Source organism: Condylura cristata, unplaced genomic scaffold (assembly GCF_000260355.1).
Source record: "Condylura cristata isolate star-nosed mole 26May11 unplaced genomic scaffold, ConCri1.0 scaffold00013, whole genome shotgun sequence".
In the NCBI taxonomy this organism is placed as follows: domain Eukaryota; kingdom Metazoa; phylum Chordata; class Mammalia; order Eulipotyphla; family Talpidae; genus Condylura; species Condylura cristata.
In genome coordinates, this window is record NW_004567114.1 from 50833968 (window position 1) to 50861897 (window position 27930).

The window sequence follows — 27930 nt, forward strand, 5'->3', positions numbered from 1 at the left end:
CCTCGTGAGGGACCCTGGAGGAAGAATTATTTCTCTTGTTATATATGTGAATCTGCTGGTTTATTTTTTTGAATCACAAATTAATCATGACAAATGATAACATCTTTAGAAATTAATAGATGCTTTTTACTCTATAATTTTTTTGCCTTCATATATTCTTCCTATGCATATATCGCTCTGAGATAATTCTCAATTATCACTAATTTTTTTCTTTTTTTGACTTACATTAAATGTTTTTGTAAAATGTCTCAAGTATTTTTAGAACAGGTAGGATATGGATAAATACTTTTAAAATGATTGCCTTAAGTGAGAAATAAGGGAAGAGTTTAGGTTTTGGCTCATATAGACATACATACATACATACATATCTATGTTACGATTTCTTTAAGCAAATGATTTTTTTTCTATCTGAAATTTAATTTTTTTGTTATAAAAAGGAGGTGATTTTAGGGCTGTTATGAGAAGCCAATTAATGTATAAAGACTGCTCACCACAGTCTTTATACATATAGTATTGAACAAGATATACACTTTTTCAAAACACTTAAAAAAAAATTTTTTTTAATGCATACAGAACTGGGTATAAGCCAGAGGTACTGGGGCAGTGAGAGGCTTTACCAGAGACAGAGTGGGGAGCAGGACAGGCATACTGACAAAGTACACTGCTGAGGGGAGCAGCAGGTGGGTCAGAAGAGGTCTGCCACACCATGTGGATCACTTCTGGGGCTGGGGATTGAACTCACACTGAGGTATCTGCGCCTAGCTTGCAGTGCTGTGTCCTAACCTTTTGCACCACAGGGAGGGCCCAATTTCAGTGTTTTATCTGTTGTTGCTATTTTTAAAAGTAGATTATTAGATTGAATATAATAAATTTGGGAAAGACTGTATCACTAAAAATATGTTTTAAAGCTCCCTTTCTCTATAATATATTTATTTGTTCATATTTTAGGTTGAATTTTTAGGAGAAGAAGGAACAGGCTTGGGACCCACATTAGAGTTTTATGCTCTGGTAGCAGCAGAATTCCAGAGAACTGATTTGGGAGCGTGGCTTTGTGATGATAACTTTCCAGATGATGAATCTCGTCATGTAAGATCTATTTGACATTTTGTGATTCTGCTTTTAGAAAGTGTTACAAGTAGATTGTACTTTCTGAATATGAGCTGGGTTTTTAAACTTTAATTATTAAGTAGTCGTGATATTAAATTGTTATAAAGGATAAAATTTAGTCAGCAAAAACTACTCAGGTATCTATGTAAGTATTTTGAGGTAGCTAAACTGATGAGGATGTTTAATGTGTGTTGATCTTTAATTTGAATTTTTTTCCTCTCAAAAACTAGGTCGATCTTGGAGGCGGATTGAAACCTCCTGGATACTATGTGCAAAGATCATGTGGATTGTTCACAGCACCATTTCCACAAGATAGTGATGAGCTTGAAAGGATCACAAAACTTTTTCACTTCCTTGGAATTTTCTTGGCCAAATGTATTCAAGACAATAGACTTGTGGATTTACCTATTTCTAAGCCTTTCTTTAAACTTATGTGTATGGGTGATATTAAAAGCAATATGAGTAAACTGATCTATGAATCACGCGGTGACAGAGACTTGCATTGTACTGAAAGTCAGTCTGAAGCTTCTACAGAAGAAGGTCATGATTCACTCTCAGTAGGAAGCTTTGAAGAGGATTCAAAATCAGAGTTTATTCTGGATCCCCCCAAACCAAAACCCCCAGCTTGGTTTAATGGAATTTTAACTTGGGAAGACTTTGAACTAGTAAACCCACACAGAGCCAGATTTTTAAAAGAAATTAAAGACCTTGCAATCAAAAGGCGCCAGATTTTGAGCAATAAAGGTCTTTCTGAAGATGAAAAGAATACAAAATTACAGGAATTAGTATTGAAGAATCCCTCAGGTTCTGGGCCTCCACTTAGCATAGAGGATTTAGGGTAAGCATCATATATACATTTTTTAACTTAATATGTTCTAAAGCTTTTTATTTCTTTGACTCCATTAATTTACAATATCAATGAGTGAATAGTCTGTTAAGTAAAACAATATGCTAGAGAAAATTATTATTGGTTTGAACTTTTGTTAATATACAGACAGTACTAGAATATACTTTATTAATCACTAAATTTCTGAAAAGTATCTGATTTATAAATATGTATAATTTGTGTTTAAAAGTCCAGTGCCAGAAATATTTTGACAAATTCATTAGCTGATTAACATATAGCCTATTTGGCAAAGCTAAAAATAATTGACTTTGTATAAACCTTGTCCCTAATCATTGCATCAATTAACTTGGGTAGATACTGCACATATTTTGATGGTATTTTATTAGCTTATATACTTGCAGATACTACATTTCCCTATGGTTTGGCATTTACTTTCCTTTTGTTGATAGTGTGGACAAGTTGTATTTGATAACTTGTTACATAGTATTTGATTTGGGGCATGAGTTGCATAACTTTAATGAAGTAATAGTTTATTTTTGCAAAAAAAAAAATTTTTTTTTTTTTTTGCAAATAAGTTGCTGTGATAATCATTGTCAAAATCTTTAGTTCATTATTTTTACCCCACATAAGTGGAATATGGAAAGATAGAGGTGTCATGTAATCTTGGCAGTATTAATTTCTTAACAGTTGATCTAATGGTTTTAGTGCACAGGTATTTGCATTTAAAAAGATCCCACATACTTAAGACCTTAGTTAGTATAGGGATTTTGTTTTCAGGGAGGTGTTTGTGGATGTGTTCCCTGATTTTGGCAGCTATATAATAAAGATTCAGTACCATTGGTACCTAAGTGTCAATCTAATATCCTTTTTATCTTCCAGTTTAAATTTTCAGTTTTGCCCTTCCTCAAGAATATATGGTTTTACAGCTGTAGATCTCAAGCCAAGTGGTGAAGATGAGGTAAAAAAATTGCTTTTAATATATTTGTATTCAGAAATAATCTATAAAGGAGGCCTAAATACTACTGGGATATTCCTGGATAATAAAAGTAACAATAAAGTTTGCAAATTTTCCTTCGTAGATGATAACAATGGATAATGCAGAAGAATATGTGGATTTGATGTTTGACTTTTGTATGCATACGGGTATTCAAAAACAGATGGAAGCCTTTAGAGGTAATTTTTAAGCATATTTAGCCTAAGTTTGCCTTTTACTTTGAGATAGTTGAAATTTGAATTGCTAATAAGCTCTAGATTGGCTCTCTAGCAGATAGTGAGGTGTCCTGCAGAGCACCCAGAACAGGTTGGAATTTCCTCAAATTATAGTTCCTTGGCTTACTCATCCTGAGTAGTGGGGAACACTCTTTTAGTCTTGACTGCATATGTCCCACATTACATGTTATTAAAGTTATATTAGAACCTAAAGTTATATTAGAACCTAAATTTTTGAGTTGAAGATGGAAGCAAAACTTTAGTGTGTTTGTCACTTACTATATAATTTTAAAAATGTGAACACACCTTTTGGTGCCTTATATCAATGATGCAAGAAACAGGTTGGGAAATTATTAGAAATTGACTACTCACTTAGTGACTGAATTGTTTATTCTTGGTTCATATTTGTGATATTAAGCAGAAATTTCTGTTCTTAAAATGAAAGCAGTTTTTATTTCACACTATTTTAATTTATATTTGTTTTTTCAAACATTTATTGAGGTTTAGCCAATTAGAAATTTAGTATTTTGAAATGACTTTAGAATTACGTGTTTTATTGTTTTTACTTATTTATTTTTTTATATATACTGTAGATGGGTTTAATAAAGTTTTTCCAATGGAGAAATTAAGTTCCTTCAGCCATGAAGAAGTCCAAATGATTCTTTGTGGAAACCAGTCACCATCTTGGGCAGCAGAGGATATTATTAATTACACTGAACCTAAGCTGGGCTATACACGTGATAGGTATGTTTTGGTATTTTTTTATAACAAAACTTGTTTATTTCCTTATGTTAAATGGCAGGTTCTCTAAAGAAAACTAACTCTGAATTACGTTCATGAAGTGAAAAATCAGTTAATTCTTGCCTGTAACACATACTCTTGAGTTTATACAAAAAAAAACAATGTGTCTTGACTAACATTAAGATTGAATTTTGTTTGTTATAGAACTTTTTTAGGATTTACTGCTTTTATTAATATAAATATTAGTATCTATTCAATATTCAAATAATTTCAAACTTACAGAAAAATTGAAGAATACTTTTAAAAATTCCCATTTATCCTTTCCCCAGTATTTGACATGTTGCTGTATGTCCTTTATATTCTTTCTTATACATACACATAATATATGTCTGTACACAGAGACACTATATTTTTTAATCATTTGAGACTTAAATATAACATTTATTTTATTTTATTTTTTTTAAAGATTAATTTATGTATTCATACAGAACTGGGGTACAGGCCAGAGAAGCGAGGGTGAGAGGATTCATCAGGAACAGAGTGGGGAGCCGAACAGGCAGATGGACCAAGTACACTGCTGAGGGGAGCAGCGGGCGGGTCAGGAGAGGTCTGCCGTGCCATGTGGATCTCCTCCAGGGCAGGCAGGGATCGAACTCATGTGGAATTGGCTTAAGCTTCTTAGTGCAGTGCTTTAACCCGCTGCACCACCAGGGAGGGCCTTACCATTTTTATTTTTTAAATAAACTTTCTAATGGCTTATAACAGAAATGCACAAATTACATGTACATCCTGGATAGTTTTCATATTCATAATCATATACCAGTATAATTGGAACCCAGAACAAAAAACAACTCCAAAGGTTCCGCATCATATGCTGTATTTATGAAAATTACTATTATTTACTTATGCTCACTTTAAAAAGTTTAACAGATGAAATCATGAAGCATCTTTAAGATTGGACCTCTTAGTTTAAAATTATGAAAATTGTGTTTAGGCATAATAGCAGTTTATCTCACTATAATGAAAATTATTTCAGATCTCTTGGTAATTTAGCCATATTTGGATTAATTATGCAATATGTTTTGAGCTTTTCTGACTTGCTGCTTGTTGTATAGTATATTTGATCTCCATACTCCTTTCACCATTTTAGTTCTTACCACTTACAATTACAAGACAGTCTTTGATGAGTATTTTTAAAGTAGTTTGTTACAATTGGAAAGTAGCTTGTACCAGCTCAGTTCACATTTGCCCAAGAGTCTAGCTGGTGCTGTTCTTCTGACACATGTTCTTCTGACATTGGGTTTGGGATGATTGCTGGCTTACAAAGTTGTGCTAGTGTTTTACATTTAAAACAGATGTCAAATTAATAAATTTTTCTTCTTTTAGTCCTGGTTTCCTGAGGTTTGTGAGGGTTTTATGTGGCATGTCTTCAGATGAAAGGAAAGCATTCCTACAGTTTACCACTGGTTGTTCAACATTACCCCCAGGGGGACTGGCTAACTTGCATCCCAGGCTCACAGTAGTACGCAAGGTAAAAAGCTCTTCAGCTAAGTAATTAAATACAATTTCATTACTTAAAGATTGAAAAAAATAAGAATTTAAAGCATGGTCTCCTGTTATTTTCACTTTTCTTTCTGTAGGTTGATGCTACTGATGCAAGCTACCCATCAGTGAATACATGTGTGCATTACCTTAAGTTGCCTGAATATTCTTCGGAAGAGATCATGAGAGAGCGCCTGCTAGCTGCTACAATGGAAAAAGGCTTTCATCTCAATTGAGTTTTAAAGTGCAATGGGAGACAACAGAGACTTTAAAAAATACTAGTGAAGCCTCTTGTGTTTGTTTGCAGAGAAGTATATGATCCTCCACGCTAATGACACTTGCCTTTTTTCCACCATTAAGGCTTTAAGAACATGTGGAATAAGTTTGTTAGCTGCTAATGAAAAAACCAATTCTTTAACTACCCAGCCAGCAAGTATATAGCACAGAACACTGTGTTGCTACAAGGGCTTATGTGACTGGAAATAGGTGGTCCTACTTGACTGTTCCAAAGAGCAGCTTCTCAGATCTTCAGTGTTCACTGGTAAATTTCTAACAGTGTATTTGTGTAAAGTTTGTCATTTCATACTTCATACACTACAGTTGCCATCACTGATCCCTGTCTGCTGGCTTTTAAGCTACTTGGTCAAAAATCCTACTCCTTTAAAACATAAAGTTAATGAGCATCTCAAGCTTTTTCTTTTAATTGATGCCTGCACTATCAGAGTATTCTAGTGTTCTCTCTTTTGTTTGGCATATAATCATGCACAATCTTTTTATTTCTTGAGGTGGGAGTATATTTTTATTTCCTAAATGCCATACTATAAAGATCAAATTCTTAAGTGTGTTTGTGCAGCTCAAAAGTAAAGCTATATTAAGGGAAACCAAAACATTGGTCTAGGTGCAAGGCACACTTAAAGCAAGTTTTACTTTGGTTGTATTTTCTTTGTATATTATAAACATTTATTTAACTTGTTGCAGTTTGACGTAAAAATTTTCCAAAATGTATGCTCAACAATAATCATTAAAATGTTTGCAGCGTACAAAATTGTGTCATGTGAATATTTCACTGCAACCATTAGACCTAAGAATTTAACCAGATGCTTTTCATTTTGAATCACTGAGATTTAAGTTTTTCAAATTACAACATGGAGAAATGTATTTTCCTACATTTACTAAAACTGGTAGGTTAGAAAAAAATGTATGTTCACATTCTTAATTTGTGACTCAACTGTTGTATTCACTCTTAAAAGTATTCTTCAGCTAGTAACAGCCACTTTATTTGTGTTAACTTTTTACACAATAGGTTCATTTCTTACTATTGTTATCTGTAGGGATGTGTAAATCCAGGACCTAAGAATGATTTTTGAATGTTGTATTAGTGTGCAAAGAAATTTCCAGGATGTTGATACTTCCTGATTTTGAAGAAGGGGCTCTATTTCTTTCCATTTTCCAGATTCCTGTGATTTCGCACATCTTGTGCATATAAGTGAAAGAAATGTTGCTAGACCTGGTTTGGCCAAATGGCTTTTTAGGAGTGAAAAGCATTTTTGTTTAAACTGCCCACTATTTACCTATTTAAAGGTATGATCCCTTTCTACATTAGAAGAAAAATGATCTCCCATTACAGTCAATCATTTGAGTACTGTTTTTATCCTCTGAGTAAGAATGTTGTGACTATGTAATTAGTGGCAGCATTTAAAGAACTTACCTTATTGTTAGCGTCACAGTTCTCTGTGAGAATTAATGTTAAAATAAAGCAGCAATATTTAAATGTATGACTTATGCTTTCATCTAAAAAACAATTGTGATTGTCTCAAGTCATGGCTGCATGACTAGAACTTTATATTAGTTAGAATTAAAATCTAGATGTGTACAGTATTGCCATTACTTAAAGTCTCTTAAAATGTCTGTCCGTGGCCACCTTTTACTAGCACAGCAATCAGCAAACTAGGGCCTGCTACCTGTTTTGACCCATGAGCAAATTGTGGTTTAAAACTTTTATTAAAGTGGTTGGAAAAGTAGAGAGTTTATGATAAAATTCCATGAAGTTAAAATTTTTGTTTCCATAAATAAAGTTTTATTAGAACACAGCCACGCTCTTAAATCATATATAATGTTGTAAACCATTACCTCAATAAAAAAAATACAATATAAAAAAGAACACAGCCATGCTCACTCATTTCTGTATTATAGATGGCTGTTTTCAAACTACAATGGCAAAATTTAGTAATTATAAGATACCGTATGGCCCACAAGCCTAAATATTCATCGGGCCCTTTTAGAAAATGTTTGCTGAATTCTTGTCTGGAATGTTGCTACCTCAGGTAAAATTAATGAGTCTTATAAAATCAGTGTCTGAAATGTAAGGAGTCTTCCTGAGAAAGAAAGGTCCAAGAACAGGTAAAGCTGATCAGTCTGAGACTCAAATTTCATGAATGTGAAAGTCACTGGTAATAAATCTAAAGTAAGATGATGACAGCCTTTAAGAACAGTTCCATTTATAGTTTACTTCTCATGAGTCAAGAGTTACGTGACATCTATTGGGGTCTCCACATATTCTGTGTTCTTGAGTATATATTTTCCTGTGTTATGTATCTAGATTTTTTTTTTTAAGTTGTTATTCTCTCAAGGTTCTAAAATCTGTGCCAGGATGTTATTCAAGTGCTATTTTGGTGTGACCCAAAAATTAATTTTGTTCACTCCCTAGTTACTTCTGGTGTACCAATTTCAGCAGTTACCTGAATGTGTTACTGATTAAGTGCCTACCAACTAGGACAGTGTTTCCCCAACTATTATGTCTCAGAAAGACCTCCAAAGCACTGTAATCTAGACTGGGCTTTCCCAAGACCCTGGCGACTTAGTGTTGTACCACTCATTATCCAGCAGGTCAGAGCCTTTCCTCTGCTTTCCTGAATGAGTTAAAAATAACTTAGGTTGGAGTGTACTATTGGTGAGTTACCTGGGTCTTTATAGATGCAAACTTTTTTTAGAAAACAGAATTTTAAATTGCACACATGAGCTATAGCAGGCATGTACATGCAAATACAGTACAAAATGAATCATCAGTATCTAGAATGTCCATTTATGTTGTCTTTTGCAGAATACTGTTATAGATGAATAAGCTCTTTGGCACAATATGTAAGTGTGCTAAGAATGCCTACATCCTCCATTGCCTAGGACAGTTTCTGTATATTGTAATGTTGACTGAGCAGCAAAAGTACATAGAAAGGTTTGGGTTGCATTGCCCTTTTATAATAACTTACAGTTTTCTGATGCAAGATGTTGCAGGAGAAGGGGTCTAGTAAGAAATCCTTTAAAATATGGTTTAAAGGCTAGTTGTAAGGGTTCTTGTTTAATATTTATTAGTCAACAGAAAGTATAAACTATGTGACAGCACTGTATAATTGCTCAGTACCAGTGGACTTCTGTACTGTACCAGCTCAGTACCCTGGACTTCAATCACTACTCTAAATCACTGCACCCCTTTGAATGATTATGGTCTCTGATCCAGTTCACCTGCTTCTTCTTGGTTGGGGCGCTCCAGACCAGGCAAACAAAGTCTGCTGTAGGACTTCATACTTACACACTCATTCTAAGCAAGCCATGCAAGCTCTTCCTCTCCTGGCCATGTTGTCTCTTGCTTTGTTAAACTGTCAGGCTTTTAGATACTGGCAAGTAAAACTTTTCAGTTTTTATAAGGTACACAAAAAGTTCAGACTTTTAAAGACTTAGTAAGGAAGAAAATAGCATTCAGAAAACTATTCAAAGTGCTGTATGTGTTTAAGTCAATTTTAAAATTTTATTAGGTGATAGAGTTCCCACAATTATCTTCTTACACCATGCTACTATTCTTGAATTTAAGTTTGCAAAGGAAAACAGAGACAACAGATATTCCCTTAGAACTCAGTAAAGTTCAGTCAAGTTGGGGAAAAATGCTTACTCTGGTTAGAAAATAAAACTTGTCTCTCAGCTTAGAGAAAAGGTTTCTTTATACATCATATTTTAAATACAGCTTTGTTTTTTATTTAGGCACTATGAAAAACACCTATTTTAATTCTGTGGAAGAATATCCTATTTTGCAGTGTGTGGTCTTCCAGACTCTTTGAGCTACAGAGTTGAGAGGTATTCCGTTGATGTTTTCATTTCCATTGATGTACTCATTTCCTATAAGTTGATTTTGTCTGGTAGGACCATCTGTTACTCAGCTTTCTGACATCTTATCAAGAATCAGCAGAGGAGCAAGAATTCTTGCCCGATTTGTTTCCACAATGCATCCATTTAAGACCATCTCATCCAAAATGATATGTACTTTATCTAAGTTAAACATTATCTGAGATCACGTTAAGAAAATAAGTTTGAGTTATAAAAATGTTAACAGTCATTAAGTAATATTTATAACTTAGCCTGGAAATTTCCCAGTGTAAATTAGTCTTAAGCATGAGGTTTTGCTTTGGTTTTTACAATATTAATGAAATTAAATTTAAAATTGGTGTCCATGTTAGAAATTGTTACTTTCATATACACACTTAATTTTGTCTTGGTTAATAAGCTAACTGGGTAACAGGTTCAGAAATGGAATGGCTGTGCCTTTTAGCCAGAGTAGGAGTGAATCTACTAAGAGCTGGAGAACAAAGCAGGTGACTGCTGTCAGGATCATGACCTGATCTCAACAACATTGTTAACAATAGTAAGAATATTGATTTACTGAATACTCATTATGTTCCAGACATTGTATTCAGTGCTTTACATAGATTATTTCAGTCTTCCCTACAATTCTTACGATGTACATGTTACCACTGTCCTAATACTACACATAAGCAAACAGAATTAGAATCCAAGGTCACTGCCACAGTTGGAATGAAAGCCCAAAGTGTGGGCTTGACTGCTTTCAGACTAGTCAGGAGGAGACTGAGGCCACTGAGTCCACTCTTAGGCCCTAAACCTCTACTAAAAACAAGACACCTTTACAACCATACATTGTAATCTAGCTTCTCTATCAACGTGCTGTAAGAAAAACTAAGGAAAAATGAAGATTGCAAGGCATGCTGATTCAGTACCCAATTAGATAAAAATTCTGAGTTTCAAGAGAATACATTTTCTAAATAGACATTCTAAAAATAATCATTTGAGATTTATGGAGCCAGTTTAACTTACTGATGTTCTTATTGGAAAGTACGTATAAAGCATGGGGCAAGAAGAAAATATTGTTCGATTACAATGTCTAGCTTAAAGCCAAATTCTTTATCAGGACTCCATTTGAGTAACTTTTGAATAGAAATGAACTGGAATGTGATGTTGACAGATTATTTCTACACTTTCAGCTTTCTATCTAGATTTAAAGAACATGATCTTGGAATTTTTTTAAAAGAAAAAAGCTGATTGTTTCAGACAGACAAGCGTCATTCAGCAAATGAGTGACTAGATGCACTAGGGGAATTCATAATTAGCTAATCTTTGTAAAGTGAATTGTTACCACTGGACTTTTTTTTTAATTCTAGATGTTCAGGTCTATATTGTATTTGTTTAGTGAAGTACATCTAAGAGAATGAGGCAACCGTGGTAAATGACTTTTAGTTTCTATTAGATTCTGTGATATCTCATTAAGCTCTGCGCAAATAGTCCTCAAGCAGAATAAACTTTTTCAGGAGCCCATGGGAACTGTCCTTAAGTGACCCAGAAAAAAATAAGCTTTATTCTCAGATGCCTATTAATAATATCTTCCAATTATATAGATGATTGCTTTGTCCATGGTCAAATTGGGACTGGAATAGTAAGCCCTTGATTCATTCCTGTTCACCAGACCCAGAAGCCAGAACTTTAGAAGCCAAGGCAGTGAGAATGAGAGCCAGGTATAAAGAAAGGCAGAGTTGGGGAGCAGTAATGGCTACATGAAAAATGGCCTGCAGTATACCCTGAAGGGCAATGAAAACGTCAAAAATGTTATCCAAGAAGATTTCTTTCAGGTAGGAAATTTAATTTTGATCTATTTAATTGGTTCAGGGATCAAGCTATTCTGAAGGCTAGCTCCAGTTTTGGCAAGTTGATGATCTGCAACTCAAAAGTTCACTGGAGTAAGTGGCCAATTATTCTGAAATTCAAATTAAAAGTATACTGCTGAATCATATTAACCATGTATAGCCTCACATTGTAAGGGCAAGGTCCTTCAGCAAGTCTGAATTTCCCAATATCCTGGAAACATGAGTTGGTGAGGTCATTCTGAACTATGGGCATGTGACTACTTGTCTGGGTATCTGGCTCAAACCCCTAATAATCACATAGTGCTCTGGCACTATATAGGGAAACCACAGACTAAATTCAATTGAGGCAAATGTTTGAAAGCTAATTTCCCTTTGGAATCATGTGACTTCTTCAAAATAAGAATCCAGTTGTTCACATCTTGATTTGGTTTGTGAGTAACTTGTACACACTGGTGAGGCTAACAATGGTATTTGGGCTATAGGCTAAGTGAGCAGGGACCAAGAAATACCCTTTATGCTAAGTCCCATGGCAATAAACATTGGCAAACCCACATGACACAGCCACCATGTCTTGCCAGCCTCACCTCCTGCTCCCTCCAGCAGTGTATTTCAATAGCTCCACCTGTTCTGCTCCCCACTCTGACTCTGGTGAATCCTCTCACCTCTCCACATCTTTGACCTACACCCCAGCTCTTGTATGCATATATATATATATATATAAAGCTCCAAAAGGATTAAATTAATAAGGACAGAAAAAGAATCAGCTGGAATAAATGTGAGCAGCCATTTTCACAGTGTACTGATACAGGTATAGGCCAGAGGTTTGGGAATGGCTTGAAAAGATTTACTAGAGACAGAGTGAGTAGCAGAACAGGTGGACTGACTGCAATACATTGCTAAGGGGTCAGAAAGGAGAGGTCTGCTGTGCCCTGTGGGTCAGCTCCCTGGCCAGGGATTGAACTTGTGCTGCAGTGGCTGCAGACTGCTTCATAGTGCTGAGGTTTAACCCCTTGTGCCACCAGGGACTGATAAGACATATGCATTCTAAGATTGGAGCTCGTATTAGTTCCAATGAAAATAGCTTCCCAAAGAACAGATCAACTAAAGCTCTACTTGCTTCCACATTGAAACCTAAGAGCCTTCCTGTGTTTCTACATATGTAGATGGGAGTCACATATAAAAGGGCCAAGTTGTATTAATGCCACTTGAAATCAATTTTTTAAGTGATTGAAATGTTTATAGATTCTAAATTGGAATTTATGACTTCTGTGTCATAAAAATGCTTTAAAAATGGTATTTTAACACCACTGTGGTGGACTAGTTCCTTTTAATAAGAGAAAACTGAACAGAAGCTATTTAAAGGGGATCCCAAAAGAAACTGCAGGATCCAAGCCTGGAGTCTAAAATTTTAAATGGCTTTGATCACTAATGCCCTTTTTAACCTTAAGATCCTTGCTAAGCACATTTCTTTAATACACTTAAGTAGGGTAGGAAAAAAAAATGCTCTCTTTTATTCCTTTTCCCGTGAATTAGATAAGTTGTTGAGGGCCAATGTGTTCACATTTTTTCACAAAAAATTGAGTAGTGCTATATAGAAGGCTTTTGGGAAGAGTCTGCATGGTTCTGAGTAACTTAGTCTCCTTGTCAGAGAGTCTTCTTCACTATTAGATTCTTACTAATTTACCTTTTCAATTAATTGAAAGGAATATACTTCAGTTTTGTTTTTAAAGTACATTTTCCTTAAACATCTATTCATATTCTGAGAGCAAAATCTAGGTGTAATTTTGTTTAAAGTTTATATAGGTTTATGAAAAATAACAAATATGAAAGTCAGGGTAGGATTAAGTGAGCCTGTCTTTTCACTTCCCTCTCCTGACTCTTGCTTCACAAAACTTGCTGTTACTATTCCTGCGTGAAATAGAACCCAGAAGCATGGAAAAGAAGTGGGGGACTTGGTGGGGAGGCACAGTAGTGGATGGATATGGTACCTCAGGAAGGGACACTGAGAATACACTTTGTCAGAGAGATGGCTAAGGAAGCCACAAAAACCTAGAAAGTACAACTATTTAATCTGGAATGTTCACATCCCTTTGCCCTTCCTTGGGGTCTGCTCAGTTCTGAGACTCAACAAGCACTGGCTGGAACTCTCATGCCGGAAAGGCTCCTAGTCCCCTTGTCTCCCAGTGCCCGCCTTTTCCAAATACCTACCTAGCTGCAACACTTTACCTCCAGCCCGTCTACCAGCTCTTACCTCTTGCTGTCCTGCTTCCAATTTATCTATTTCCAAAAGGAAAAAAGATACTTTGAGGGCCTCCCTGCGGTACAAGCACAGCACTATAAAGCTACCCACAGCCTGCAGCACAAGTTTGATCCTTGTGACACAGCAGACGCTCCTGTCCTGCCTGCTGCTCCCTTCAGCAAAGTTTTGCACTTACTCTGCCTGTTCTGTTCCCCACTGTCTCTGGGGATCCTCTCAACCCCCCACCTTTGGCCTGTACCCCAGTTCTTGTACACATAAATAACTCTTTTTAAAAAGAAATACATAGCAATCTCTGAGTGTAAACTCTTACTTTTGGAGCATATGTTCTTATCAAGATATCCAGATCCAAGCATTTTTAAACACTTCAAGCAAAGACTGGTATTTTTCTAAAACTTCTTCCCTAATTCAAGGAAATATTCTGACACCACAATTACTTTATGAAAGTTTTGTAAAAGGACTAAATCACCACAATACACTCCAGATGATTATGATTTTTTTAGTGCCAAATGTGATGTTATATCTAATTTATAACTGTAGAGTTGAGTCCTAGAATAACCCAGGGATTGGTACCAGCTCTGCCTCAAAGTAGCTCTATGGATTGGACATGTTACAGCCTCTTCATAGAAGAAGTGAAATTTTACCCTGTAAAATTTACCCTGACTGTACAGCACCAAAATACTCAAATCTAAATTATGTAACCTTTAGGAAAGGGGGGAGCAGATTTACTCTTTGTTGATATCAGTGGTACCTGATATAATCATGCTCCATCATACCTCAAAAGAAATCCTTCTGTAATGACTTCACTATTGTATCTTTCTGAGAACAGTGAGTAAATTTCAGTTCATTTAGAAGCTGCCACCTCAGAACTGGATGACTTCCCTGGAGAATTTCTTTCTTCACCTTGCCAGTATTTCCATAGTCCTTCATTGAACAAGTAGTTTTGTGATTTCTCATTAAGTCAGGCTGAAATTATCTTCTACTTGGAGAAGCTGTGTTCTGGTTTCTGGTTCTCTATAAGAGTTTGGGATTTTAGGAAGATAAGGAAGGAAGGAGAGATAGATAATTCACCAGGAGCCCTGCAAATTTTGGTGGTGCCGATTACTATTACCTGGTGCCTTTATTCCTCTAGGAAGCACCATGGAGGTTCCGCAACCTCCTACACTCAATTGCAACAAAAAGAGTATGAATCAGGATGATTCACGTCACCCACATGAGCTTTCATGTTCTAGAATCAGTCCACCCAGGCTTTTGAGTTTAAGGACTTTTTAAAAATGAGCATTCTAAAGATGTTTGTTTTTACATATTTTTTGAATCAAAAACATTCTGGATTCTAGACCATTCTATATTTGTAGGGTTGGGAGCATAAGAACATAAATAGGGAACCAGGCCTGCTCCCCTCATGTATATATTTAGATATCACAGTTAGCTTTCTAGCCACTCATTTCTAGGCCTGTATAAGCCCTAGCAGTAGGATATGGGGCATCTGGGTATCAGTAAATCCTGGGAGTGATGAAGAAGTGGACGAGGGGGCCCCTGTAAGTGCTGGGTATAATAAGGTGTTGCTGAAGGAGAGTTAGAGTAGGGACCTTCTAAATTATAAGGCTCAGGAATGGGGCTCTGGTTGTCCAGATCTAAAGACAGCAATACTATATTCGCTCTATTCAAAATTAGCCAACTATTTATAGTTATTTAAAGGCACAAAAATACCAAAAAGCTGTTAATATTTTCTGTATTAATACATACAGTAGTTGTGCACTGGAATGAGGAGGAATTAGACATTCTCCACACAGTGTTCAATGGTGCCATTCTCCAACTATTAGGCAGAAGAGGATGAAGGCAGCTTCTCTGAATTATGAATTGTCTGGAGAATTCAGCAAACCTGGAACTCCCAAGCAGAGCACATTTTGGGAAGCTCATCAACTGGTTCCTAAAAACTGTCTAATTCATGGAATTGAGTTCTTAAGTCTACTAAGGTTTGTGATAGGGCAAACTTCCCTATAGAAACTATATGGAATGTGAAGAGTATACAGCAGCTTATTCAAGGCACATGAATGATTTAGGTCAATGATGTGCCTGGTCCTAAGGGTACAGTCTGCTTGGCACCACTGCACCACAGTTTCTACTTAGAAGTGTTTTCAACAAGCCAAAATTTCTGTCCTGATTTTGTGTGCTTAAATTTCTTTTTTAAATCCCATCTGTCTGGTTTTGTGATCTTAGTCTCAGTAGAAGTAGAACAAGCCTATATATACTAGGGAGAAATATAAATGGTGCACTTTATTTCTCAAAGTCTATTCATGCAGGCTCTGGAAACCTGCCCCATTCTTAAAAGATTTTATGATTGTAAAGCTTCTGGGGGGTAAAAACAAAAAAAAAACTGCAAGGGCTTCTTTGTGTGACTTCCATGGAATTTTGACTTCTGTTCTCTTAGTTCTTCAAACTGAGCCTTAGGTTGCATATTCCTCGAGGGCTGGCTGACAAGGAAGGTTTCCTAAGCCTCAGCAAATAGAGATGATGATGTGATGATGTGTTCTGAGTGTTTGGAGAACCAGATCCAGGTTGTAATTCTCTATCAGCTGCCTCTTAACACTTCAAAGCTGAAGGAAGCTTTCGTGGCAGAGCAGTCCGGGAATAATGTTAACTAGCCTAGCAGGTTCCTGGTTTCATGTTTTCAGAGTGGTAATTAAGAGAAAGGAAACTGAGGCTGCACCTGTGAAAGGCCCCCATGTTTCTATTATCTAATTAGTCAATAGAGATCTTGGACATGAAAAGTTAAAAAGAACTATGTATGAGACAAAGTAGTTACGGTTTTAAATTTGATTCTCCCCTAGATGGCTGAGGGTAGAAACTCTTTAAGAATGTTAGTAAAAGAGGGTGCCCCATGGTCTGCTACTTGCTCCACTGGAAGTCCACATGAAATTATACCCAAAGCAAAAATACATATTTCCAAGTCTGGAGATAGTTAATTCCCTTTTCTAATGATGCAAAATTCCTAATCTTTGGATATGTCCTTTGGATAGTCAAATATTTCCAGAGGACAATAAATACAGAACTTGGCCAGAGAGGAAGGGAAGCAAAAAAATTTTACTGCTGGTATTGATAAAAGGTGGAGAAAGATACACGTAATGTGCCTTGGAATGAAAATTAAATTCAAACAGAAATGCTGGAATTCATTACGTGAATCTATGCTACACACCAGAAGGAACAAAAATAAACTGGTTTCTAATAAACTTCTAGTTAAGACACATCAAAATGACTAGTCCAACTAGACTACCTCTTATATCTTATTCACTTTAATTTTCTGAATGGTAAATTCCTCCTGTTCTGGGTGTTACCTAGAGTCACTGCAACACCAAATATTAAGACTGAGAAGGTGCCAGAGTGTTTCTAATCTAATTCTGTCATTTTGAAGTGAGGGTATTGTGTGTCTACCCAATACACATAACTAGTTGGTGGCAGGACCAAAAACTGAATTTGGCTTTCAGTCCTCTAGTGAGGTGTCTATTAGCTTTGCCATCTTCCTAGGGGTTTTTTAAATGAAAAGCACCATTCTTAATCTCCTGTACAAGAAGAAAAGATTTATTTGAATTGCTTTATGGGGCTTGGTTAAAATGGACTGTTACACGCTGAGTTCATTCTAGTCTTGGATCTAGTCAAATATAGCCTAGATCAAAAGGATCACAGATTTAGATAACTCATCATCACTAGAGGGTACTCACATTTCTTCAGGTAAAGAGGCATCTAAATACAGCCTGCAAATGAAATTTATCAACAGGGATGACTACTCTCTAGTAAAAGGTAAATGGCCATTCTGGACAAGGTGTCTTTTTTATATGTGTGTGTGTATACAAGTTATATGTACTACGTACACGTTATATACATATATATATATATAGACACACACACACGAATATGTTATATAAACACACATATATTTGTTATGATCAACATTACTATTTTAGATTCAACCTTGATGTGTTCTCAAAGGACTATTTATTGCTTTGAAATGGTAAGCAGATTTTTAAAGTAAAACATTAACTTAAAAGTCAACATGCCTCCAGAGCACTCATACAAGGCCCAGTGGGCTCCTGCCAAAATCCACAGGCCTGAAGTATTCTAAGCAAATCACGCTTGTTGGGACCTTTAAGTATTTTTATTTAAAAGGGAAAAGAAAGAAAGGGAGAGCTTTCTCTGCTATAAAAAAGGAATGAATACAATCCAGGAAATTCCTTTATCATCCTTGAAGGTCTTATTCTGATCATGTGAGAGATTTCTGAAGATTTTATACCTGGAGACATGAAAATCTAGCCTTTCTAGGAGGACCATATACTTTCTGGTTGTGTTATTTAAATTCTGAAAAAAAGTATATATGCTTGAAAGGAATTAAGTTAATATATACTAGCATTAACTACGTCCCTATATGAGAAAAAAAAAAAAAACTTAGAGTGGTCTTTATAAAAGAATACGGGGGAGGGAGTTCTGAAAAAACCTCCTGCTTGTTGATGATTTGCATTCTGAATTTTGCTGCTGCATCTCCTTGCCCATTGACACTTACCTGATCCACTAGCCTGTGCTTTGCCAAGTACTGTGGAAAACTTGGCTCACAGTATTTAAAAAGGATACATCTAATTCACTCTGGAAAAGAGAAAAAAGAGTGAAGGATGAGAAGGAGACACTGGAACACAATGCAACCAGCAGGGTGTACATCTGCTCTGGCAGCAGGCTAGGAAGCCCTTGGGAGAGGGCCCCCTCGGGAGTGGAGAGACCTGCTTTGGGAATTGTGATATAACAAAACAAAAAAGGACTATAGTTTAGAGGAATTTCACAGACCAGAAATTCTTTAGAATATAGTATAACTCATGGGGAAGTAATGTAGTCACTACAGTTAATAAAGCTGCACTGTATATTTGAAATTTGCCAAGAGCAAACCTTAAAAGTTTTCACCAGGGGCCTCCCTGGTGGTGCAGGGGTTTAAAGAGTGCTATCAAGCTACTGCCTGCCACTACAGCAGGAGTTCGACTCCCAGCCAGCCAGGGAGCTAACCTGCATGGCACAGCAGATCTCTCCTGTCTTGTCCCCTGCTCCCCTTAGCAGTGCATTTCAGTAGGTCTGCCTGTTCTGCTCCCCAGTCTATTTCTGGTGAAACTTCTCACTCGCCCCTCAACTCTGGCTTGCACCCCAGTTCTTGTATGCATACATAAATAAATCTTAAAGTTCTCATCACAAGAAAAAATTTTTTAATTATGTAGTGATGAATGTTAACCAGACTTATTGTGACAATTATTTCACAAAATATACAAATAGCGAATAATTATGTTGCACAACTAGCACTAGTATATGTCAATTGTACCTCAGTTTAAGAAAAGGATACTGAGGTAATAAACTAACTCAGGCCCTCCCTGGTGGTACAACAGGTTAAAGTGCAGCACTGAGAAGCTGGCCAGGCCACTTCTGTGCTAGTTTGATCCCCACCCTGGAGGTGACCCACATGGCCCTGGAGGTGACCCACATGGCATAGCAGACCTCTCCTGTCTCGCCTGCTGCTCCCTTTTGCAATGTACTTCGTCAACCTGCCTGTTCTGCTCCCTGCTCTGACTGGTGAATTCTCTCACAGCCCCTCCACCTCTGGCCTGTATCCCAGTTTTGTATGAATAAATAAATCCTTAAAAAAAAAAAAAATAAACCTTCACAAATGGGCAATTTGATATGTGTACTAAAAACCTTAATAAAGTGCATACTTTGCGTCCAATTATTTTTAGAAGTGTGTCCTAAAGAAATACACAATAGACACAGTGATATGTAATTATATATAAGTCTCTCAGGGAGGGGTGAGTTAAATAATTACGGTATATCCACAATAATCATGTAAATACACATAATTACCAACATATTCTTAAATATAAAAGCAAGTCATAAAATGGCATATACAGTATTATTCCATATCTATGGAAAATATACATACATTTATATATATATAGAGAGAGTAAATTAGGTAAGAACATAAAGGTCTAAAAGGAAATGTAACTAACACTGTATATCAATAAATTATGGGCTTAGTGATCTTAGCGGTCTTCTACCAATTTGTTTTTTGCTCATAAAAATTTTAATTTTTCCCAATAAACATAGATAGTTGTGTCATGAAAAAGTCATAATGGGACAAAATAGTAAACAAAATTAATTAAATCCACACTGGAAAGGACTTAAGGTCTATTAGACACAGCACTGAAAGCCTGGGCCCTCCCTGGTGGCACAGTGGGTTAGGGTTAGGACACAACACTGCAGCTCTCTGCAGCTGCTTCAATGCAAATTCAATTCCTGGCCCCAGAAGTGATCCACATGGCACAGCAGACCTCTCCTGTCTCACCTGCCTCTCCCCTTAGCAATGTACCTTTTGATCTGCCTGTTCAGCTCCCCATTCTGTCTCTGATGAATACTTTGCCACTCCTGAACCTCTGGCCTGTACCCCAGCCCTGTATGCATAAATAAATAAATCTTTAAAAGAAAAAAAAACACCTGGATTCCCCTTCCTCAACAACAACAGCTGTCATTCTTGCAAAACTGCCCCCTTTGAAGGTAGACTTATTTTGAAATGTGATGGTAAGATGCTTCTTTCAGCCTAAACAGCGTGAAGCTCATCTCCAAATTTAAGATTTGAAAATTCTGTGATTAAAAATAGCTTCAGAAAGAATGTTTCAAACTCACAAACCTAAAAATAAATCCTAAATGACAAGGCATTCTCCATGAGGGGGACATCTATTTTCTTTCCCATAGTACTCTTTTTTTCCTATTGTCATCCCAAACCCAGTGATTCTTTCGTGTTGTCCGAGTCCTGTATAATCACCTGGCTTAAATTAAATTCTAATCTTTACTTTTGTGGTTTGTGTGGTCACTGACTCTCCCCCTAGAATTATAGCTAGAATTTTGCAACCTGCTATTTATTCTCAGTTACCAACTGTAATAATAATAATTTAAAAAAAAACCTTGACAAAGATAGTGCTTATACTGACTTTTTATTCTCCCAGATTTAAAACACTACTATTTGGGGAAATTCTTCTTTTTTTTTAAGATTTATTTATTTGTGCATACAGAACTGGGGTACAGGCCAGAGGCTCAGAGAGGCTTCACCACAAACAGAGTGGGAAACAGAACAGGCAGATTTACGAAGTACATTGCTGAGGGGAGCAGCGGGCAGGTCAGGAGAGGTCTGCCACACCATGTGGTCACCTCCGGGGCAGGCGGGCATCGAACCCATAAAGAAGCGGCTTTAGATTCTCAGTGCTGTGCTTTAACCTGCTGCGCCACCAGGGAGGGCCGGAAATTCTTCTTTAAGGTGTTGACTTAAAATGGCTAATCAGGACCAGGTCTGAATCACCTATTGCAACCAGTTCACTTTAAGAGTACCAGAACTATGTTTTCCAATATAACACCAGCTTCATGTAGTTAAATTTAAATTAAGTAAGATTAAAACTTCCTCAACTACACATATCAGATTTCCAGTGTTCAAGAGCCATGGATAGTGTGGATAGTGCTTACCACTCTGAATGGGGGTATAGGCCAGAGGTTCAGGGGTGGTGGTGAGAGGCTTCACCAGAGACAGCGGGGAGTAGAACAGGACAGGAGAGGTCTCCTGCACCATGTGGGTCACCTCCGGGGCCGGGGATTGAACTCACACTGAAGCGGCTGCTGCTAGCTTGCAGTGCTGCCCCTTAACCTGCTGCACCAGCAGGGAGGGCCCACAGAACATTTCTATTACTGTACAAAGTTCTACTGTACAGCCCTGGGCTCTGGTGCTCTCTCCAAGCAATCAACACAAGATGGATTTTAAAGCCAGCCTTACTTTCCTCTGTCTCCTCAATGCCTGTCTCTAGAATTACCTTCTCTCTTGCCTTCATTCAGCTTTGGAGGACACCAGTTTTGTCCAGTTGGATGCCCTGCCATTTGCAGATCACTTGACAGTTTCCCGGTTCCAAATTGGGAAAGGCTGACAAGTCTCATACATTAAGACAATGGCTCTAATGTTAAGTATACATGAGAATCACCTGGAAGGTTTAAAATCTTCCTCAATCCAGAGTTTGATTCAGTAGTCTAAATTGGCCCAGAATTTGTATTTTAAACAAGTCTCCAGGTGATGCTTACGCTGTCCGTCTAGAAATTAGACTCTGAAGACTACTGCACTACTGCAGGCTAGCTGAGTGTTCCATGAAGGAGTTTGCCAAACTTCATTTCCAGCAAGAGTTAGGCATAAGTTATAATTTTTTTAAAAAGATTTATTTTTTTATGCATATAAGAGCTGGGGTAAAGGACAGAAGTGTGGGGGATGAGCGGATTTACCAGAGACAGAGTGGAAAATAGACAGGCAGACTGACTGAATATAAACTGAGGGCAGCAGCGAGCGAGGCAGGAAAGGTTTGCTGTGCCATGTTGTTCATCTCTCTGGCTGGGGATTGAACTTATGCTGCAGTGGCTGCAGATAGCTTCATTGTACTGCAGTTGAGCCCCTTGTACCACCAGGGAGGCCCCGGAAGTGATGTTCTTGATAAAAACCCATATCTGGGAAACTGGGTTATAGACAAAAACATATTTTTTAGTCATTAGACTTACCACTCGACTGAAGTAGTCATCTAAAACTTCTACAAAATTATGGATGAATTCATAAACTGCCATCTCATTCTGAAATTAAAAAGAAGGGTGTAATTTGTTTTAATATGCTTTATGTAAATATAAATCAGAGCTGCCCAGTCAGGAAATAGGTGTTATCTGTTACTGAACAGATAAAATGAGCAAAGCAGCTTCCTACTGACAAATACAATAATTGTATTCTCCGTTATTTAAACGAAGCTTATCAGTAGGGGAAATGTAAGAAAACATAACTTCTAAGATTTTTAGAAAGTCCATGATGAAATAGCTAGATGAAATTAGATTGAGTCTGTACCCTACTCCCTAACTTTATTATCAATTGGCTAAAACAATTTCTTAAGTCCTTCACATCATCACTTTTCTGTTTGTGAAGACAGAAAAACCACTTTAAAGTTTGGTTCCTGGAAAAAAACACAATCAGTTGAGATTTCAAAGTTATTTTCAAACTTAAACACCCTTTTAGGGATTCCATGATAGTAAGTCCTGTTGATCTGAGACTGACATTTCTGAAGAGATGTGATCACAACACAATCATGTTGTGGCAGCCTATGTTTAATGGCACAGCTGCTTGGCCCCTACGCTTCTCCAAACTGCTCCACTGTGCCACAGAACAAAGACAGGACCCTGGCATTGCTTATGGCCAAAAAGGCAACTTGTGGTTTGTGTTTCTCCACAAATTACTCATCCAATCCAAGAAACTTCCTAGCAATTTCTCTTCTACACAGCTTTCCCCAATTATGTCAGAAATCAATATTCTTCAAAAATTTCAACATAATTCTTAGGGAGGCAAACAGGAAGAAAATGGCAAATTAAGGAGAAATAAAATTCAGATAATTCCTAATTTTCTAGTCATTTATTATCTTACCTCAGAGTCATTAACACCAACCACAATGAAGAGAGCTGCATACTGTCGGTAAATCAGCTTAAAATCCTTATATTCTATGAAAGAGCACTAAACAAAACACAATTAGACATTAATTCCTATGGCTGATGGAAATTTTTTCAAAATAGAATGCATCGCTGCTGGATTCTGAGTTGACAATCTGTTAACACATTCCTTGAAATATACATAAAAATGTCACACAGTATTTATTGGCCTGTCCTTAAAAGACTCAAGGGACAATTTGGAGGCCTCTCTAGTGGGAGGTGGAGAAGCATTCTGGGGGGAAGTCTGAGTGTTCACATGGGTTTCACTTCTAGTCCTCAATCTAAATTGAATCAGCAGGCAGCGCTCCTGGATAAAGCATTTTATATTGCCTTTAACATGGAAATAAGCAAATAGGATAAAGGTTTTCTTTTTATCACCTCTTCTAGGTTCTTGGAAGCAATTAGAGTAAGTTCTGTACTGTCTAACAGTTGCTGAAGAGTCATATATTGTATATATATGCAAAAAGTTAAGATTTTAATTTTTGTCTTAGGCCCTTGAAAAGAATTTGTAGACCATTCATCATGTAAATTATTTAAAGATGACTTTTGTGAGGCAGGTAATAGAAAAAAATCTCCTACTGTAAACAGTGCTTAATATAAATTAACAACTAGTTTACCATCACTGACTTGTGGTTAAAGCAACTCCCTTCCCACTCAACTGTCTCCAAAAGCCATCCTACAGATGGACATAAAAAGGTATGAAGACCAGGAGTTGGACAGTAGGCTGAAGGCAGTGCTGTTCCTTCTTTTGGACTTTTCAGTGTGACTGACAAAATGTGAGTGAGCATGAGCTTCATGGCATTTTGTGCGGGGCTATGTTAATCTCAGGTACCTGGATGTACTAGGGATGAATCTCAAGTTTTGATTATGCAAATTCTTCCATGGGAAAGTCTCATGACAATATAAAAGATACAGGAATTTGAGAGTCTTATTTTAAATTAGGATAAAGATAACAAGTAAAGGACCATTCTGTAGCTTTTGGCTAACTGCAGAGCCACTGTGATTTCTATTCTGTTAGATCTTTCAAGGAAAGGCTACCTATTTGAAAGAACTGAGGAACATTTTTCAAAGCCTCTCAGGAGCTTCTGACATAAAAAAAAATTTTCAAAGTATCTTTGTGGATAAAATAAAAGCGCAGGTGAGACTGTGTTACTTTGGTGCCTGATTATGCCAAAACCTGATGGATTCCTTTGAAAATCTACAGTAATTTAGAAAGCTTTAAAATATTGTTCAGTTTATTCATTAAAAAACATATTTTGGGCCCTCCCCGGTGGTGCAGCGGGTTAAAGCACTGCACTAAGAAGCTTAAGCCACTTTCGCATGAGTTCGATCCCTGCCTGCCCCAGAGGTGACCACATGGCACGGCAGACCTCTCCTGACCCGCCCGCTGCTCCCCTCAAAAGTGTACTTCGTCGATCTGCCTGTTCTGCTCCCCACTCTGTCTCTGTCCTCTCACCCTCCACATCTCTGGCCTGTACCCCACTTCTGTACGAATAAATAAATAAATCTTTAAAAAAGAAAAACATTTCAAAGTGTTAACTTCTTAGTGAACATGGTGTTTGAAATTGTGGAGTGTCTGCATTCTGCCAAGAGACTCAAATAGAAATGCTTTTGGAGTGTGTTTATCATGACTTAAAGTACATGGCTATTAACAAGACCTTTAATAATTTCTATTTCCTTTTGACAACTGCATGAAGCAGTATGTGCCATGGCAGGCCAAAATAGTGATTCAAAGATGACTCTTGAGAGGTTCCAACTGGAAAATCAAGTTGGAAGCCAAAAGAAACAGTTCCAACACATAACTTCTGAGCACTGATGTAGCTTTATATTTTATGATTTAGCAGCGGTTCCCAGAGTCTTTCCTACATAAGCAGTGGAATGGAAATTGGCAAAATTAAGTGATCCAAACATGTTTTCTGATTCTGCCTCAGTTTGTTCAATCATTTCTAAATGATTTGAGCTTTATGAGTTGGATTAAGTTATTCTCTGATGAAAAGTCTTTGTAAAATAAATCTCAGTTTTAAAAATTCCTGTGTATTATGAATGATTTTATTTAACCTCAAGTTTTGGCAGAATGGATAGATTCATTGTTTCATATGAATTTTTAACTTCCATTTCTCTTAGCTACATGATGAAATAAGACTAGACTAGTTAGTTTTGTTTTTAATTTCCTAGTTCCAGTATTGTGTTGGTGGGTAAATTTACAAAAATGATAAGGAGCAAATACTATGCTTCATGCCAGAATCCTATTATTATGCTGTGGCACAGACTGGTTCTTTTGCATCTACCTTTATCCCAGTGGCCTGGCCTTCATCTTTTGCCTTAAAGAAAGCTACCTGCTAATGGACACACATTAAAAAGTTCCAAGGACTGGGCCTCCCTCGTGTCACAAGGGGTTGAGTCTAAGTACTAAAAAGCTAGCCACAGCCATTGTGGCATGAATTTGGTCCTCAGCCAGGGAGGTGACCCACATGACACAGCCAGCATGTCTTGCCAGTCTCACCCCCTGCTCCCTCCAGCAGTGTATTTCAATAGCTCCACCTGTTCTGCTCCCCACTCTGACTCTGGTAAATACTCGCACCTCTCCACATCTCTGAGCTACACCCCAGCTCTTGTATGCATATATATATATATATATATATATATAAAAGCTCCAAGGATTAAATTAATAAGGACAGAAAAAGAAAATCAGCTGGAATAAATGTGAGCAACCATTTTCACAGTGTACTGATACAGTGTTGCTGATCTAAAGAAGAAACCAAGACCTTTCCAGGTTTTTCTTGTTTATGTTTTCCTCATAGAAAGGTAGGGAGAGCTATGCTTCAGTCTTCTTTTTACTTGTTACTTTCTCAAATTGCAGTTGAGAGAATGTAGTTCAAAGAAAACAATGCTCTTTGAGACTTAGTAATAACAGATTTGCCGCTACTGAGTGACTACAGAAATAAAAGAATCACAACTCACTTGTTCATTGGATCGAGAAAGACAGCTCTTTATGACTTCAGTTTCCAGAAGTGTTCGCTTATTAATCTCCACATGTTCATAGTATTTAGACAGTCGGGTCTGCCCTTGTTTATTCACCATGAGGAAAAATTTTATCATTTTTTTCCTGACCAGTATTTTCCCAATGCAGTCGAAAAGCTATAGCAAGGGGGGAGAAGGGGTGGTTGTAACTCGAATCTGAAGGATAAAAGAACAAAAAAGGGCAAGATTAAATTTTTCAAAGGTTCATGCTAAATATATTCTAGAGATGTACCAGAAACAAACTCTTCAGTTAATATAGACCACCCGTCTTATGAACTAAATAGGATTTTAACATCTAAACATAAATTTTCATTTGTTTTCTTTCAAATATTTTTTGAGTTCTACAGTACTTCCACTCATATTTGTTCAACTGATTCATCAATCTTTATAGGTACCAAAAGGGGAATATGTAGATGAAGAAATAATGACTTCTGCTCTTACTCATGTGCTAGACAGGTAAAAAACACTCAAATTATAACTGGAACAGGTATATGCGTCTGGGTGCACAGAAAGAATAGACAATGGTAATGGCTGCCCTGAGGAGGTGCATTTAACCAACATCTTGGAGAATAATCTAAAGAAGAAACCTTGGCCAAGAAAGCAGGAATATGAAAGCTCTCGGAAATAACTGTCATGTTCAATTGTAGGGTTAGGAAGATTGGTGTGAGGGCCTAGAACAACTCAATGAAGACGAAATTAGCTTTAGATGGCATGCTAAGGAATATGAACTTCATTTTATGAGCAATGGAAATAAGATCTACATAAAGTTTTCTTTCTGTTGGAAGCAGCAGTAACAATATCAAGTATTTGCCAAAGTTCTCTAGTAAGGCCCTCTAACAAAGGCTGTAAGATCTTATGCTAGAAATACATTCATACATACACATATATAAATTTAATTTTCACACTTCTTTGGTGCGGGCACTTCTATTATCCACATTTCAATAGAAGCAAATTGAAATTTAGGGAAGTAAAGACACTCAAAGTCCTTGGATCACTTTGTGTGAGGGTGAGATGCAACTCAGAGGACCGGCACATGCACTGATCCATGATACCCCATCACTTTTCTTCATCATTCAAGGGTCCATCCTTCTGATTTTATAATCATTCAGCTGTACTGGATTTCTTGATTGTTCCACTTACAATTAATATTGATTTTTAAATAATCAGTGCAAAAGAGTACAATTTTTGACCAGTGGCTGTTCCTTTCATATGAGAATCAGAGCTATAACTGGCTCAGGTGACAATATATTCACATGTTGTAACATATGTAAGAACTAGTGTAAAGGACCAAGATTAACAATAGTTCTTAAATGAACTTTTGAATTGGAATAATTTTACAGAAAAGTTGCAACAGATTATCAGATAATATTAGGACTAAGTTTGATATTCTATGTTTGCCTCCCAACTCATCTCTGATTTCCTCAACCTTGTCAGACAGGTGGTGATCTCACACAGTTACAAAAAACTAAACAGCTAGAAAGAGGCAGGCCCGTCTGGCAGCCCTAGGGCTGCTGCCTTCATTCAGTGTGCAGAACAGGATGTTATCTAGATGAGTTCAGCTGGGGATATGACAGCTGTGCCATGGGGGAGGCCTGCGGTCATTCACTCCCTTTTCCAGGAAGACAAAGTCAGTACTGTAGGTGGGGTTGCAACATAGTCTGTGT

General features: G+C 37.0%; 2 protein-coding genes across 4 annotated transcripts in view; one reads left to right on the forward strand and one right to left on the reverse strand.

Moving 5' to 3' along the window:
- Nucleotides 1-6437, forward strand: part of HECTD1 (HECT domain containing E3 ubiquitin protein ligase 1) — a 75344-nt gene extending 68907 nt beyond the window's left edge. For 2 of the 3 annotated variants that reach the window (XM_012724462.1, XM_012724464.1), the window contains exons 37-43: nucleotides 949-1086; nucleotides 1338-1945; nucleotides 2834-2912; nucleotides 3034-3127; nucleotides 3757-3907; nucleotides 5291-5435; nucleotides 5545-6327. In XM_012724462.1, the coding sequence (XP_012579916.1) occupies nucleotides 949-1086; nucleotides 1338-1945; nucleotides 2834-2912; nucleotides 3034-3127; nucleotides 3757-3907; nucleotides 5291-5435; nucleotides 5545-5682 (1353 nt within the window). In that variant the 3' untranslated portion in view covers nucleotides 5683-6327. Of the gene's footprint in view, nucleotides 1-948; nucleotides 1087-1337; nucleotides 1946-2833; nucleotides 2913-3033; nucleotides 3128-3756; nucleotides 3908-5290; nucleotides 5436-5544 lie in introns of all 3 variants that reach the window. The other variant, XM_004681957.2, reaches the window with a different exon arrangement.
- Nucleotides 6438-9231: 2794 nt separating this feature from the next.
- Nucleotides 9232-27930, reverse strand: part of AP4S1 (adaptor-related protein complex 4, sigma 1 subunit) — a 31622-nt gene continuing 12923 nt past the window's right edge. The window contains exons 2-6 of the mRNA XM_004681958.2: nucleotides 26207-26422; nucleotides 23184-23270; nucleotides 22283-22351; nucleotides 18305-18316; nucleotides 9232-9776 (exon numbers count right to left, since the gene is read on the reverse strand). Coding sequence (XP_004682015.1) covers nucleotides 9648-9776; nucleotides 18305-18316; nucleotides 22283-22351; nucleotides 23184-23270; nucleotides 26207-26344 — 435 coding nt within the window. The 5' untranslated portion in view covers nucleotides 26345-26422 and the 3' untranslated portion in view covers nucleotides 9232-9647. The remainder of the gene's footprint in view (nucleotides 9777-18304; nucleotides 18317-22282; nucleotides 22352-23183; nucleotides 23271-26206; nucleotides 26423-27930) is intronic.